At 47.1% G+C, this 16368-nt stretch overlaps 1 protein-coding gene across 1 annotated transcript; it reads left to right on the forward strand.

Moving 5' to 3' along the window:
* The first annotated feature begins 7101 nt into the window (after positions 1-7101).
* On the forward strand, positions 7102-12239 carry LOC129080570 (uncharacterized). The gene is given in 3 exon segments (XM_054586105.1): positions 7102-7665; positions 7771-11074; positions 11449-12239. Coding segments are annotated over 3 exon segments (4659 nt in total).
* The last annotated feature ends 4129 nt before the right edge of the window (positions 12240-16368 follow it).

The raw sequence follows: 16368 nt of genomic DNA on the forward strand, positions 1-16368 counted from the left end.
TACAAACTACAAAAACTCACACAAGGAGAAATAGATCATTTGACTAGGCTTATATCTACTTTTAAAAAAATGAATGAATAATTAACACTTTGACAAAGGAAAGAACCAGGCTCAGATAGTTTCACTGGTGAATCTACTAAACATTGAACTAAGAAATGATACCAGTTCTCCAAGCCTTGCCCAGAAAATAGAAGCAGAGGGAATAGTTTTTAACTTATCCCACAAGTCTAGCAATACTGTAACACTAAAAGCAGAGAAAGAAAAACTACAGATCCATAACTCTCATGAATAGTTTTGCAAAAATCTTCACCAAAACATTAGCAGATTCATTATACAACAATGTATAAAATAATTATACTTATGACCAAATGGAATTTACTCCAGACATGAAAGGCTGGTTCCTTTTTCCAAATCAATCAATGTAAACTGCTATATCAAGAGGTAGAAGAAGAAAAATGAAGTGATCATATCAAATGATGCAGAAAATTCATTTGACAAAGTCCAACACTCCACTCATGTAGAAACCCCTAGCACATCGGGCATAGGAAGGAACTGCCTCACCTGGAGAAGGAACATCCGCAAGAAACCTGTAGCTAACGTCAGCCTTACTGTTGAGAACCTGCACTCGTTCCCCCTAAGATCAGAAATGAGGAAAGATGTTCCCTTTTACAAGTCCTATTTAACATTGCACTGGAATGCACACTTAAAAAAAAGGAAAGGAAATTAAAACTATAGAGTTTGGAAGAAATAAAACTGTCTTTGTTTGTAGGTGACATAATTGTCTATGCAGAAAATCCTAAAGAATTCACCAAAAAATATCCTGAAATAATAAGTAAATATAGCAAGGACATAGTATGCAAAGTAATATAAAAATGTTAATGACTTCTGTACATACCAACATTGGGAAATTGGAATTCAGTATTAAATTAGACAATACCATTAACAACAGCACCAAAATATAAAAAAAAAAATCTAGGTTTGTACTTAACAAAATGTGTAAAGAATCTGTAGGCAGAAAGATAATCTAGAAAGAGAAGAATTTTATTTTGCAAAATAATAACTATTTCAATGTAAGTTTTCAAAGTATATTATTAATAAACTTAAAGTGTTGAGCTGAGTGGTAAAGAAAAATTTGAGTTAAATGATTTTTAAATAATGAAAACTTGAACAATAAGGTTGCAAATTCAGAACTAACAATTGCAAAAATATAGATTAAAAATAATTAAGAAACTGCAAATAACCCTGATTGTAATTAAGCTTTTTAATGTCTCTTAAATTAGTATAAAAATAAAAAGAAAACATGGCTTGCATTTTTAGACAGAAAAAAAGGAAAACAATAGGCGTATAAAAGTTAAAATGAGAAAAAAGTGTGAAAAATACATTATTTAAAATACAAGTTCCAAAATGGTTATATTGGACAGCACAGGATCAAACATGGAATCCAACACAAGACTCAAGGAAGACAAAGTGCTACAAAAGTTGTTAAAAATCAAAGACAGGCAAGTTATGGTGTGCAAATGTCAATAACAACAACAACAAAATGGTGCTCATATCCATGTAATAGAATAAATTAAAAAAACAAATAATGAGACAAATGTTTTATGGACACTGAAAAACATTCGCCTCTAGTTTTTGACTTTTTGCATAGGCATAAATTGTCTTAAAGTTTCTGGAGAAATTAACAAGAAGGATATATTACTTAATCTGGTATCCTGAAGACAGAGAACACAATTTTTTCCAATACTTTGAAATGTATATCAGTACATAATTATCTTGGTTACAGAAAAAATCTCAGAAAGTTGTAACTGGTAAGGCTATCTAGTTAAGCTGCATGTGGAAAAACCTCCCAAAATTGTATGAAACAAAAGAAAAATCTCTCTATTCTGTAAGTGGAAATAAATCTTGCAGTTAGAGGTTATTTTGAAAAAGAAGCAAAAGGAAAATAGTGGAATGAGAGTGAGTAAAGATGGTTAAATATTAGAAAATCTCTCTATGTAATTTATTGAAACAATAAACAAAAGCAGAAAAATATTTAGTTATATCCATAAATTACTTAAAAAATTTGGAATATCTAATAGCTGTTTTTAGAAAAGCTATACTAAGTAGATGAAAGCTGACACAATGTAATGTCTCCAACAATAGCAAATACTATGGTAAACATTGAAATGATGAGACCATTCAGTGATGCCTGCCATTACCAAAATTTACATATATATGGAATATTTTAGCTAATGCAATAGGATAAGAAAATGAATTCATTGATGTAACTGCTAAAATAAGATACAATATTATATGATATATGATTATATATGGAGAAATGAAAGAGACCTAAATAAATTCCTTAAGAAGTAGAAAAATAATTTGCCAAGAAGCATGAACTTAAAAAAAGTACATAATGAACAGATTTTATTTGCAACAACATATATTGAAAATAAATAAAACAATACTCCAAACACAATAGTAAATATACATGCATATGTTTATAAACATCTAAAAGTTATGAACTATATGAAATAAACTATAATATCGTATTGAAGAAAATGAAATAGGATCTAAATAAAGAGAGATGTAAAAGGTGCCTCTAATAGGAAAACATAGTATTTTAAAATGTCAATCTTGCTGAAATTATTGAAGTGGAGTGCACCTGCAATTTGTAATCCTATCGAAAGTGGATAAAGTAACTTAAAAATATATCACAGATCAAATACCCGAGTTAAGCAAAGTGTAAAAAGAAAATAAATAGAAGAGGACTTAATAGGTTTAATGTTAAAAATACAGTAAGATGTTAAAAGAATGTAAAATATATTTTCAGCACATATATCTAACGGTTAATATAACTGATTTACAGAGACTCAAGCTTATTGACAAAATATAACATATATTCTCAAAGATAATAGACCTGAACGGTCACTTAGAGAAAATAAAATTAAAGTGTCCAATACACATATGAATGCATACAAACTAAAACATCAAAGAGAAACCATGTCTCACTCACTGGATTGGCAAACACAATTTCCTAAGCGACATTCCAACATGGGTGTAGATTTGGAGAAGCAGACATTCATTGCTGGTGTGAGCCTGCCTTGAAAGAACTGGTACCGGTTAAAAGTGAAAAGGAGAACACTTTTTGAAAACATATAGGAGAAAACCTTTGTGACTTTTGGTTATAGACAAAAAGATAGTTATCGCAACAAAAGCTTGATCCATTAAAAAAACTGGTAAATTGATAATTTTTAAAAACCTTTTATGCTTCAAAAAACACCATTAAAAAAAGGAAAATCTAGTCCCAGAGCAGAGAATGAGAATCCGGGCTTGGTCAAGGACAGGAGATCTGCTGGGAGCAAGGAGGACAGGTAAGCCCGTGAGGGTCAGGCCGGGCTGGAGTGAGGGGTCCCAACAAACACCCAGTTCCCCTCTCGGGAGACATGGTAAAGTTTTTTCAGGCCAAGATACTAAAGAAACCATGTCAAACGTCTCTGAAAAGCAGAGTAGAAGTACCTGAAGGCTCACCACTTAGAAATGGCCATGGCAATTATGATGAGGCCTAGAGATTATAGAGCAGAAAGCTGGGAAGTCACTTCGTCCTTGGAAAGCGTAGCTCAGCTCTGGCCACAGCTAGAGGCCGATTCCCTGGACTTGATATAGGCAGAGGGCTATGGCTGGCAGATGAAGAAACTTGTGGACTCAACATTTTTTAAAAAATTAGTAAAAACAAAACAGCACAAGAACTACTAAAAATTAAGTCATTGTCATAGAAGAAACATGTGAGAAGACCATTGGAACAGCAAGAAAAAGCTAAGATGATTTGTTAGGGACAAATAAAGCTGTGAAGGCTAAAATTGCACCCATGGAAGAAGAGTTTTCCCCCCAATTTAAAAAGAATATGTTTTTGAAGATGTTAGAGAAGAAACTTTCCTGATGTAGAATTGAATCCGCCACCTCATAAAACAAGAACTCTGGCTAAAGAGGGTGTGCATGAATTCATCGGTAACTTTTTGCATTGCTTTTATTTCTTTGTAATAACAAGGGTGCATCTATTTTATAAAATCAATACTATCAGTTTTTACTTTAAATTTGAAAGCTTTAAAAGACAGAATTACCATTAAAAAGTGAAGACAAGGAAGTATATTTATAAATTTCAGAGTATGTAGCAGACTGTCCCTTATCATTAAAGGAAGAACAATCACCTCAACTAATTACATTGGCCAAAAATCAGCCAGCCATTCATAGAACAGGTGATGTAAAAACCTGATCAACCGCCCCTGCACTCAGACGATGCAGACCGACAGGCTGCACCCAGTGGCAGGAAGGCACAGCGGTTCAGCCACTAGGGAGGCATTTGCTAGGGACTATAAACCATTCAATATGAGGGCCCTTTGCCTCAACAATTTTAGCTTTTGGTTTTTGACACAACACAAATACGTGTATATATATTAAAAACATAAATATATAATCATTATTATCGCAGTTTGTTGGTAACATGAACAATCAAAAACAACACAAATGGTTTCAATGGAACATAATTTAAAAATTATGGTACATCGACTCCACGAAGTAGTATGTGATGTTAATAAAAATGAGGTAGGTCCAATATTTATGCAAGTGAAAAACCTCTAATGAGTATAATATTAAAGTTTAAAAAATGTAAAATCCAGAATGGTGTACACAATATAATGTCATTCATTAAAAACAAGACACAAACTATGTAATTAGGAAAGTAAATAATGTGTGTAAATGTACAGAAGATACATAAAATGCTAGATCCATATCGCTCAGCAGGCCCAGGACCGGGTGCTGCAGGGGGTGGGTGGAACAGGACTTTCCCCCCTCTATATACAGGTCATTTGAATATTTATAACCAGGAATGTATAATGTATTTCTTTTGTATTAAACTATCAAACAATTAAACATATTAAGAAATGTTATTTATACCTCACTAAAGAAAAAGGTAAGATTTCTAGACTTTCCCTCTCAGAGGTAGAACCCATCCAGTGTAGAAAACGAAAGTACAAATGAAACACCAGCCTGCGCTGGTCTTTGTCATGTCGGTCCTTCCTCTTCCTTTCACTCCCTTAGATGGAGACCCCTGGAGGGAGAGCCAGACCCCCAGCCTGAGACGGGAACAGGCCCAGTGCTGACCCGTCCCCAGGTCAGGGGAGGAGTCCAAGGCTCCCAGATTTGAAGAGTCAGACGCTTACCCTGAATTTTATATTTCCTATAAAATTCAGTACCCTCTTTGGAACGACCTAAGTGAAGGTACAGGGAGCCTAGGGGAATGAGAAGGTTCAGAGGTCATGAGAAAATAACAAATTGCTGCTTCAAAACATCAGAAAGGACAGCTGAGTCCAGACAGGCCGTCAGCAGAGCAGTGGGTGTGAGACAAGAGTCCTGTGGGCGGTGGCAGCTGCGCCCACACCAGCGACCGACCGTCCCTCTGCAGGTTAAAGATCCAATTTCATCACATAGTCTTGCATTTCACTACACTGCACGCGAGGGTTCTCGTAAAGCAGGGCTAAGGGCAAGGTTTCCGTGAGTGCCTAATGACAGGCACAAAAGCAGCAGCAGAGCCGGAGAGAAAGTTAAAGGAAGGAAGACAGAGACTGACCTGGTGCTGAGGTCGCTGTCCTCACTGACCATCATCTCGTCCTGGGCCCAGCCTGGGCCTCTGACCCGTCTGGTGTCCCCTGCCTGGTTTCAGCTTGGTTAGCACCGAGCAGGAAGTCTGTAACTTACTTACTCTGTGAAGGCTCCACCCAAAAGGGAAATGAGAAGTGAAAACCACTTTTGGAGTGTTGTCAGAATTGTCCCCCTTCTCCTACAGCCCACCGTGGCTCTCTGCCATTGGGACATGTGGCAGCAGGAATGGAGGATTGAAGGGGCCAAACTTTAACACTAGGTCAAGCCTGGGCCGAAACAAGAAACTAGAACAAACAATACCCCAAGATGAAGGGAAGAATTAGAGCCCCCCCCCCCCCGCCCTTAGTAACAAGATAGGACAACGGCTGAGCCTTGACTCAGACAAATAGCCCAAAAAGAGCAGGGTCAGAGCTGAGGATAAGGGAGAAACAAATACCAAGAAAAACATATCAGGGTGCAGCCCCCATGCAGCTGGGCCACAGTCGACAAGAATGAGGAGGAGGCATAGGGCGAGGGTTGAGCCTTGCCTCAGATACACATCCTGACCAGAGAAAGAGTAGGGGGCCCAGTAACAGCCTTGAACCTAATCAGCAAAAAAAAAAAAAAGAAAGAAAGAAGCTGCCTATTGCTAACTGCCACTTCTCGCCCTTGTATCTTGCTTGCTTGCTCTGCTTATAAAAACCCGTGTACCCTTACAGCGGCGCGCCTTTTTCATTTCGAGGGAAAGGTGGCCCCTGCGCAGGTAAAACTTGGCCAAATAATAAAGAGTGTGTGATCAAACTCTAATTTCTGAGCTCATACTTGTGGGGATCGTAACATTTGGAGGCCCCAGCGAGATTCCCCCCTTTTGTGGAGTAAAAGGACGGGAATCAAAGGGACCAGCTCGAGTTGGGTGAGTTAAACCGAGAGTTCTCTTAAGGGGAAGGAAAGGCTAGCCTTTGCAGCCCTGAGGTGGTAGGTGAGACGTCACCGGCAGTCCACCCAGGGGGCTCCCAAGGAGGGGACGCCCTCGGGAGTCGCGACAGGGTCGCCTGAGGTCGGTTTTGGTGCGCAGCGCGGGGAGAAACGGGTACGGAAGCGCATGCGAAAGTGCCGTGTGAGTGAGCGAGTGCCTGTCTGTGTGACTCCACGGGACAGCGAGCCTACGGAGTCTGAGTGGGCCCCAACCTGCGGTTCCTCGGTCTGTCATATGGCATAACGGCTGGGAGGTAACCCGGATTCTACTCGGGCAGCCTTAGCTAAGACAGACCCAAGTCCCTCGCGAGAGGAGAGGCCAGGCGGGCGAAAGTGAAAGTGCTTTAATCGTTCCTGTCTGTCTGAGTCGTCTCCTAAATGTGCGTGTGTGAGGCCGGCCGAAGAGTGAATGGCGTAAGTGAGAGAGTGGTGTGGAGCCTGGCTGCGTGTTTAATCTTGACCCTCCTCGGTCTCATAAGTCACGATCTTTGGACCCACATACGTAAAGACATGGGACAAGGGGGATCCACGGGAGCGGTCGAGGGTTCACCTTTGGATTGCATCTTGAAAAACTTCTCTGATTTCAGAAAGCGGGCGAAGCGCTATGGAGGGAGTCCTCCCGACCCGGAGACCCTCCGAACGTTCTGCCAGCTTGAGTGGCCCACCTTTAATGTTGGGTGGCCGACTGAGGGAACTTTCCAATTGCCAATTTGTTTCTCGGTCCAACGAGTCACCTACGTGGTGCCTCATCCGGACCAGCAAATCTACATCAATGTCTGGACAGATATTGCCACGGATAGACCGGGCTACGTCCGGAAGTGCAGCCAAGGGCAGGCAGGGACAAACAGGAGGGGTAGAGCGGTGTGCTTAGCCGCTGGATCGGGCGAGAGGAGAGGCCCCCAAGGAAATAGCAGAGGGGGGAGTGCTGAGCCCCAGCCGTCATCGGGACCTGAAGGGAACCGGCCGTATCCAGTCCTGCCAGGCCGGCCGGAGGACCCCTTAGATCCTGTTAACGCCCCACCGCCGTATCCCGCCCAGGCGGCACCTGATTCCTCCGAGCAATCCGGGGAAATTGTTAGTCCGCCCCACACCCGGGGAGGGACCTCTTACAGTGGTGAGGGACAGAAAGGCCGGCGCGCTCCGGACTCTAGAGAGCCGACCCTGCTACCGCTCTGAGAGGTGCCCACGGCCCCGGACGCCCCTAGGGCGCCTCCTAGGCTAATCTATGTCCCCTTTTCCACGAGTGATCTATACAATTGGAAACACCAGAACCCCCCATTCTCTGAGAAACCCCAGGGCTTGATTTCCCTACTGGAAACTATATTCCGGACCCACCAGCCCACATGGGATGATTGCCAGCAGATATTGCAGACCCTGTTTACGTCGGAGGAAAGGGAAAGGATCCTGAGGAAAGCAGGGAAGGCGGTTATGGGAGAGGAAGAAGGGAGTTGGAGGAAATACTCCCCTCCATCCCCCCCCGATTGGGATCCGAACACTGGAGGGGGAAGGGAGGCACTTCTGCAGTACCGCCGAGCTCTTCTGAGGGGATTGCAGGCAGCAGCCCGCAAGCCCACAAATTTTGGGAAGGTGAGTGAGGTAGTGCAGGGACGAGACGAGACCCCTGGTGCATTCCTGGAAAGATTAATGGAGGCGTATAGGGTATATACCCCATTAGACCCAGAGGCAAGGGAGAATAGGAGACTCGTAAACATAGCCTTTGTCACGCAATCAGCCACGGACATAAGGAGGAAATTGCAGAAGATAGAGGGATTTGAGGGAGAGAATATCAGTAAACTGCTAGAAATAGCCCAAAAGGTATATGTCAACAGGGATGACCCAGAGGTTGGGAAGGCTAAGGAAGTAGCAAAAATTTTGATAGTGGCGCAGAGGAAAGGAGGTGCACCCAGAGGGAACACCGGTAGGGGGAACAGAGAGAGGAGGGGAGCCCGGCTAGAGAGGGATCAGTGCGCCATCTGCAAGGAGAAGGGGCACTGGAAGAGGGAATGCCCCAAGAGGAAGGGGACAGAGGAGCTAAGGGGGACCCCTGGGGTGCTCCTGCAGACCCTGGACTGACGGGGCCAGGGCTCCATAAGCATTGGCTCCCGGGAGCCCATGGTCACCTTGACAGTCGAAGGAAGACCAGTTGATTTCCTAGTCGACACGGGAGCCACCTTTTCTGTCCTGAAGCAGCCCCAAGGAAAACTAGAAAAGGAGACAGCCAAAATTGTAGGGGCCACCGGGAAATCAGAGACTTATCCTTGGACAAGTGCGAGAATTACGGACCTTGGAAAAGGGACAATCACTCACTCTTTTCTGATTATACCGGATTGCCCCTACCCTCTGCTAGGAAGGGACTTACTTCAAAAGTTGCAAGCCTCCATAGTGTTCAAGACACCCGAGGAAGAGAAGGGGAACCCCAGCTTAGAAGTTACTGTTCCCCTGTCGGAAGAGTACCTGCTAGCTGTGAGTGAGGCCGAGCCTCATTCCACTGGAGTTCCCCAGGCACTCTGGGAAAAGATACCTGGGGTATGGGCAGAGACCAACCCCCCAGGACTGGCTGTACATCAGGCGCCAGTGGTAGTCCAGTTATTGAGTACAGCCACCCCAGTGCGAATCAGGCAGTATCCGATTCCCGCCAGAGCCAAGGAGGGGATAGCTAAGCACTTGCTGCGGTCACTGGCCGCTGGAATTCTGAAGAAGTGCCAGTCTCCCTGGAATACTCCCCTGCTGCCTGTGCAGAAACCTGGGACATCTGATTTCCGCCCTGTACAAGACTTAAGGGAAGTGAATGCCCGGGTAGAGACAATACATCCCACAGTGCCAAATCCTTATACGCTTTTGAGTGCTTTGTCTCCCACCCACAAATACTACTCGGTCTTAGACTTAAAGGATGCATTCTTTTCCATCCCACTGGCACCCCAGAGCCAGGAAATTTTTGCCTTTGAATGGAATGACCATGAGCATGGCCTGGGAGGTCAGTACACCTGGACAAGGCTGCCCCAGGGCTTTAAAAATTCCCCTACTATTTTTAACGAGGCTCTCAGCCAGGATCTACAAGAGTACAGGAGAAAACACCCCGAGGTAGTACTCCTACAGTACGTAGACGACCTTCTCGTGGCTGCGTCCCACGCCAGTGATTGCGAACAGGCAACAGAGGACTTGTTGAGGGAGCTCGAGAGGCTGGAATACAGGGTCTCAGCCAAGAAGGCACAAATCGTGTCTACCAAGGTAAGCTACCTGGGGTATGACCTGAGCGGAGGATTAAGAACCTTATCTGAGCTAAGGGTCCAGACTATCCTAGGGATACCAGAGCCAATCACCAAACGGCAGGTGAGAGAATTTCTAGGAGCCGTGGGATACTGTAGGCTCTGGATCCTGGGGTACGCCAGGCTTGCACAGCCCCTCTACGACATGACAAAGGGGAAAGAGACTGAGTTTGCCTGGACTGAGGAGGGGCGGGAGGCATTTCGGGCCCTGAAGGAAGCTCTTGTCTCGGCCCCGGCATTGGCCTTGCCCGATCCGGCCAAACCGTTCCTCCTCTATGTGGCAGAAAAACAAGGAATGGCCTTAGGAGTGTTGAGCCAAACCCTGGGCCCTTGGAAAAGACCGGTGGCCTACCTGTCAAAGAAATTAGACCCGGTGGCATCAGGATGGCCAGCCTGCCTGAGGGCCATAGCGGCTACCTCAGTCCTGGTGAAGGAGGCGAGTAAGCTAACCTTGGGGCAAGACATCCAAGTAGTTGGGGAACACTATGTCGAGTAAGTACTCCGTGCACCGCCTGGTCGTTGGTTGACCAACGCATGACTGACCCAATATCAGGCACAGCTCCTGAACCCCCCGGCTGTCAGATTCCTTAAGACAGCTGCCCTGAACCCGGCCACCTTGCTACCAGTCCCCAAATTGGGAGTGACTCATTGCTGCTCCCATGTCCTGGAAACGGTAGCCGGAACACGGCCTGACCTGCGGGACCAGGCCTATGAAGGTGCTGATCTGACTTGGTTCACGGATGGGAGCAGTTTTGTAAGTAATGGACACAGGTATGCTGGAGCGGCAGTGACGACGGCGGGTGAAGTAGTGTGGAAACAAGCTCTGCCCAAGGGGACATCGGCCCAGAGAGCAGAGTTGGTCACGCTCACCCAAGCCCTCCGGATGGCCGAGGGAAGGACGGTCAACATTTACACGGACAGCAGGTATGCTTTTGCAACAGCCCATGTGCATGGGGCCATCTACCGGGAGCGCGGGCTACTGACGGCTGGAGGTAAGGAAATCAAGAATCGCCAGGAAATCCTAGAACTGCTGGATGCGCTGTGGATGCCCAAGAAGGTAGCCATCATTCACTGCCGAGGGCACCAGAGAGGAAGTGACCCCGTGGCGAGGGGTAACGCCCTGGCTGACCTGGCGGCCAAAGAGGCGGCGGGAGAGGAGGCTGCAGGAGTACTCCCCATGGTGCCTACCCCAGTGCTACCTTCCCTGCCTACCTATAGTAAGGGAGAGGAAGTAGAAGGGAAGAGGCTAGGGGGAAAGGTAGACAAAGGAGGTTGGATGGTGCTCCCGGATGACAGGCTTTACCTGCCCCAGGGAGTGCTAACCCATGCAGTCCGAGAAATGCATGCGAGCTCACACCTGGGGCGGGGAAAACTAGAAAAGTTAATATTAAAATATTACAGGGCTCCTAATCTAAGGGAGGTTATAGAGTCTGTAGTGTCCAGATGCCAGACATGCGCCAGGGTAAACGTGCAGAATCAAAAATGCCCTCAATTTATCAGGCATAAGGGAAATGCCCCTGGAGAGATCTGGGAGGTTGACTTCACTGAAATGTCAAAAGGGAAATTGGGATACAAATACCTCTTCACCCAGCACGAGTAGACACCTTCTCGGGCTGGGTGGAGGCCTTCCCCACAAAGGGTGAAACGGCAGCCACGGTAGGGAAAATCTTAGTCCGAGAAATAATTCCCAGATATGGCATTCCCATGGCGATTGGATCAGATAACGGGCCTGCCTTTGTATCCCAAATATCCCAAAACCTAGCTGGGAGACTGGGCATAACCTGGAAATTGCACTGTGTGTATAGACCCCAAAGCTCAGGGCAGGTAGAGAGAATGAATCGGACCTTGAAGGAAACATTAATTAAATTAAAGGAGGAGCTCGGGGAGAACTGGGTAGAATTGCTCCCCTTCGCCTTATTTAGGGCTCGATGTACCCCGTACACAGGAGGGTGGACGCCTTATGAAATCATGTACGGGCAGCCTGTGCCACTAGTGCCCAAGCTGACTAGAGAGGAGATGGAGGCCTCTAATCATAACTTTCTAAAGTCCTTACAGGCACTGCAGGCCCTCAGAGAAGAAGTCCGGAGCCTACGAAGGGAGGAAAAGGAGGCAAATGAAAGAGGCGGTACTGGCGAACTAAGGACACTGGACCCCGGTCAATGGGTATGGATCCTGAACCACCGGCGAGGAAGCCTTGAACCCAGGTGGATCGGGCCATTCCAGGTACTGCTAAGCACCCCGACTGCCGTTCGGGTGGCTGAGAAACCCTACTGGATACACCTCTCCCACGTTAAGCCAGCTCAGGACCCCAGTGAAGAAAAACCATGGAGAGTTCGACAGGACCCAGGAAAGCCTCTCCGGCTCTCTTTTACCCGCTCTTAATATTGATTGGACTAAATTGGGAAACAAGCGGGTATGAACTCTGGGAATGGGTGTTAATAAGGACGAGGGATGGAACTGTACTTGCCAAGAACCAAACATGGGGCGAGAGGATAGTTTAATTATTGTACCAGCTATATATATATATGCAGAAGCAGACCCCCATACAAGAGGAGGAACCTGAGATTCTAAAGGCTCAGGGAGGGACTATGGTTTGCTTGTACAAGAGGAGTCATGAAATGCATAGCCCCCATAAACCCTGATATTTGTGTTAGTGCCTATATCATTCCCCAAGTTTATCTATATGGGGGAGATTCTAACTTCCTGCCACAACCCTCCCCTCGAGTTAAGAGGGTCCCCCTGCTTGTCCCCATCGTAGCTACAATTGGAATAGTACGCTCTGCTGCCCTAGGGGCAGGTGCCCTTGTGCAGGGAGAAATGAGTCTATGACAGCTGTCACAAACTTTCTCTAAGGATGTGTCCCTACTACAAGAGCAGGTAATATATCTAGAGAAGCAAGTAGACTCGCTAGCAGAAGTAGCCCTCCAAAATAGGCGAGGATTAGATCTTCTTTTTTTGAAGCAGGGAGGGCTTTGTGCTGCTTTAGGAGAAGAATGCTGCTTTTATGCCAACCACTCGGGAGTGATAAGGGAAAACATCAAAATTTTGACTCATAGGTTAAAAGAAAGGGATAGTGAGGAAGGTGATTCCTCCTGGTATGCCTCCATGTTTAAAGCTTCACCCTGGCTGACTACCCTAGTGTCGGCCTTAGCTGGGCCGGTCCTAATCCTCCTGCTAATCCTGCTGTTTGGCCCAATAATATTGAATAAGCTCATAGCATTTGTGCGGGACCGTATAGAGGTTGTGAAACTGATGGTACTGTCCTAGCCCTATACTCTACTAACCACAGAAGACACTGAGTCAAGGGTTTGACAAAGGATGAACAAGAAAAAGGGGGGAATGAAGGGGCCAAACTTTAACACTAGGTCAAGCCTGGGCCGAAACAAGAAACTAGAACAAACAATACCCCAAGATGAAGGGAAGAATTAGAGCCCCCCCCCCCCCCCCCCCCTTAGTAACAAGATAGGACAACGGCTGAGCCTTGACTCAGACAAATAGCCCAAAAAGAGCAGGGTCAGAGCTGAGGATAAGGGAGAAACAAATACCAAGAAAAACATATCAGGGTGCAGCCCCCATGCAGCTGGGCCACAGTCGACAAGAATGAGGAGGAGGCATAGGGCGAGGGTTGAGCCTTGCCTCAGATACACATCCTGACCAGAGAAAGAGTAGGGGGCCCAGTAACAGCCTTGAACCTAATCAGCAAAAAAAAAAAAAAAAAGAAAGAAAGAAGCTGCCTATCGCTAACTGCCACTTCTCGCCCTTGTATCTTGCTTGCTTGCTCTGCTTATAAAAACCCGTGTACCCTTACAGCGGCGCGCCTTTTTCCTTTCGAGGGAAAGGTGGCCCCTGCGCAGGTAAAACTTGGCCAAATAATAAAGAGTGTGTGATCAAACTCTAATTTCTGAGCTCATACTTGTGGGGATCGTAACAAGGATGAGGAGGGACAGTCAGGGTCTGGAGGGGTGGAGGAGGAGGACCCCCAGCAATGAGCAGCCCTGCCCTCCAGGAGTCCGCCTGTTGGGGCAAAGATACAAAAAACATCAGTGAACCTCATTGCTCTCATGGCCCCAACTTTCTGAGAGGATGCAAAGGAAAGGCGTTGGGTCTCTGTGCTCAGATGCAGGGCTGCAGAAGCACCATCCTCAGAGGGATGGTTTCCACATTTGTTTGTCCAGTTGGACTTCCTTCCTAAGGGTTCTTGCCCAATTTCATTTAAGATACAGGGGAGGGTTACACCCTCTCTCCATTTATGTTCTTTCTTTTCTCTCAGAGAAGCAAACACCAATCTGGACAGATTCCATACACTGATGAGGACAATTCCTCCCTGGAGCGAGGGGCCTCAGTGTGTCCCAGACTCTGCACACACAGGGGTCTCTCTCCCCTTCCCCTGATTCCCTCCCTCATTGGTCATTTGGGGACAGAAAAATTAGAGAGCGGAGCCTCTGCTGGACACAGCTGTCCTCTGCTCCTGGCATCCATGGTTCACGGGACCCAGACAGGGTCTGATACAGATGATACTAGCCTTTTCTCTTGCCCCCTCACGCTCTCTCTCCTCTGTGCCCAGACAGCTGGCAGACTGGGCCCCCGCTGTGCTGGGTGTGGCCATAAATGCTCCAGCTTTGCCCCGAGGCTGCTTACAGTCACCAAGATCACCACGTGAAGGAGAGGCGGATAGCGGTCGGCTGGGTGGGAAACCCACAGGGGGCGGCCCCACGGCGGACACTCCCACACTGGGGTGGCCCCTGCAGAAGGGAAGGAGACAGTCCTGTGGGGCCAGGAAAGCTGGGCACGCGCCCCACTTTCTGCCAGCAGCAGTGGTTTCTGTGGGATTGGGGGGGTCTCTGTACAGAACACAAAGATTTTTGATCCAGGAAACATCAGACCCACCCAGGTTAGGACCCAGGCAAGACCCTCTTCAGAAGCAGGTGGACCCCCTAGCAGTCCTGTGAAGAAGGCAGTGCCTGGGGCATTTTCCATGGGGGCAAGGGGCACTGACATCAGGGACCACTCCTGTTTTTAGGGAAGATGCCGGAGCTGCAGGGCCTGGAATGCAGGAGAGGCAGCGACTGGGGAGGCACATGGGGTGGAGGGCGCAGCGCGAGGAAATGATCTCAATTAGTTTCATCAGGAGAAGCTTCCTTTCAGATGTCAGTAGTGGGCTGAGCCTCCTGCTTGGGAGACCCTGTGGGGACAGAGACTTTTCACGGAGATGAGGCAGGGAGTCTGGACCTGAAAACACATGAGCAGAAGGAAGTGAAGTAGCAGCAACAGCAGCCACTGGGCTGAGGAGGGAGACCCAAGGCACCTCTGCGGATGCAGGGATGGAGGGGGAGGGGCACCCGGACCTAAGTGGGAACACTCAGGCCCTGCAACAATGTCCGCTTCTAGGGGGTGGCCCCTCAACCAGCAGGACCCCTGGTCCCCCTGCCGGCCCTTCTTTCTGGGGAGACGCTCAGGCTGGGAGCTCTGTGAAGGTGCGTCTGCTCCTGGCGGGTCTCCCGGGTCTCGTCCTGCGGGGGAGGCCTGGGCTCTGTGCTCCCCCAAGCTCAGGTGCACAGAGACAGGGGTCTGTGGGGGTGGGGGGTGTGTATGTGTGTATTCCCTGTGTGTTTGCATGTGTGGTTAATTGTAGCAACCTGAGGCCTTGTGGATAATTCCAATGCTGAGGTTCAGGTTAGGGATTATGTTTGGGACACATCTAAGCCATGTCTCCTGGCCCACCTTTTATGGGGAAGAAATTGGTATATTGATCTTCATATCTCTCACCTTTTTGCCTGTTAGTTGGTTTGGATCTCAGGTCAGGAGACTTGGGGAGAGTTTATACACAAAGCTTGAGGTTTCTGTGTGATGTTCTGTTTTTCTGAGATTACCTTCTTACTCCCCAGAAAGGCTGGCTACCTGACTTTGCTGACCATGCAGAAAGCGGACTTTCTACCTAAGTGCTGACCTCCCCACAAGCCTGTGGCTACTCTCAGGGCCCGGTGGTAGTGAACTGGACACATCTCGTGTTGGCTGCGTGTGGGATTTGTCTTCCTTGAAGAATTGTCCTGTCTTAGTTTGCTTCATTGAGTCTCAAGCATTGTTCTCCAAATACTGCTCAGGGTTTCTAGCTGTTTTCTTCAAGAGGATGGCTCGATAGGAACTCACTCCTCCAGATCAGAAGCAGAACTCTCTGTCCTAGCCTGTAAGCAGTAGACTATCCCTCCCACCACCGGGCCCAGCCCTGGTCTGGCTGCTGGAGACCCCAGGGGTCCAGCGCCCTGAGCCCCTGCCCACCACGGAGGAGAGATGCTGCCGTGCAGAGCACCAGGGGCACGTATTTGTTAGGGGACACGCAGCCAGGCTAGATACGCTTTGTGCTCCTGTGCTCACGGGAGCGCGGACACACGTGTACTGAGAGTGGGCTTGTTTATAAATGAAATAACAGAGCAAATAATATGCCTGGAGAAAAAACAGGGCTTATTGTAGAATATCAGTTGTAGATAATACTTTTTTTATTGATGTTATATTA

The sequence above is a fragment of the Pteronotus mesoamericanus genome, unplaced genomic scaffold (genome assembly GCF_021234165.1).
Source record: "Pteronotus mesoamericanus isolate MK-2021 breed Mesoamerican mustached bat unplaced genomic scaffold, CSHL_Meso_final contig_90, whole genome shotgun sequence".
Lineage (NCBI taxonomy): Eukaryota > Metazoa > Chordata > Mammalia > Chiroptera > Mormoopidae > Pteronotus > Pteronotus mesoamericanus.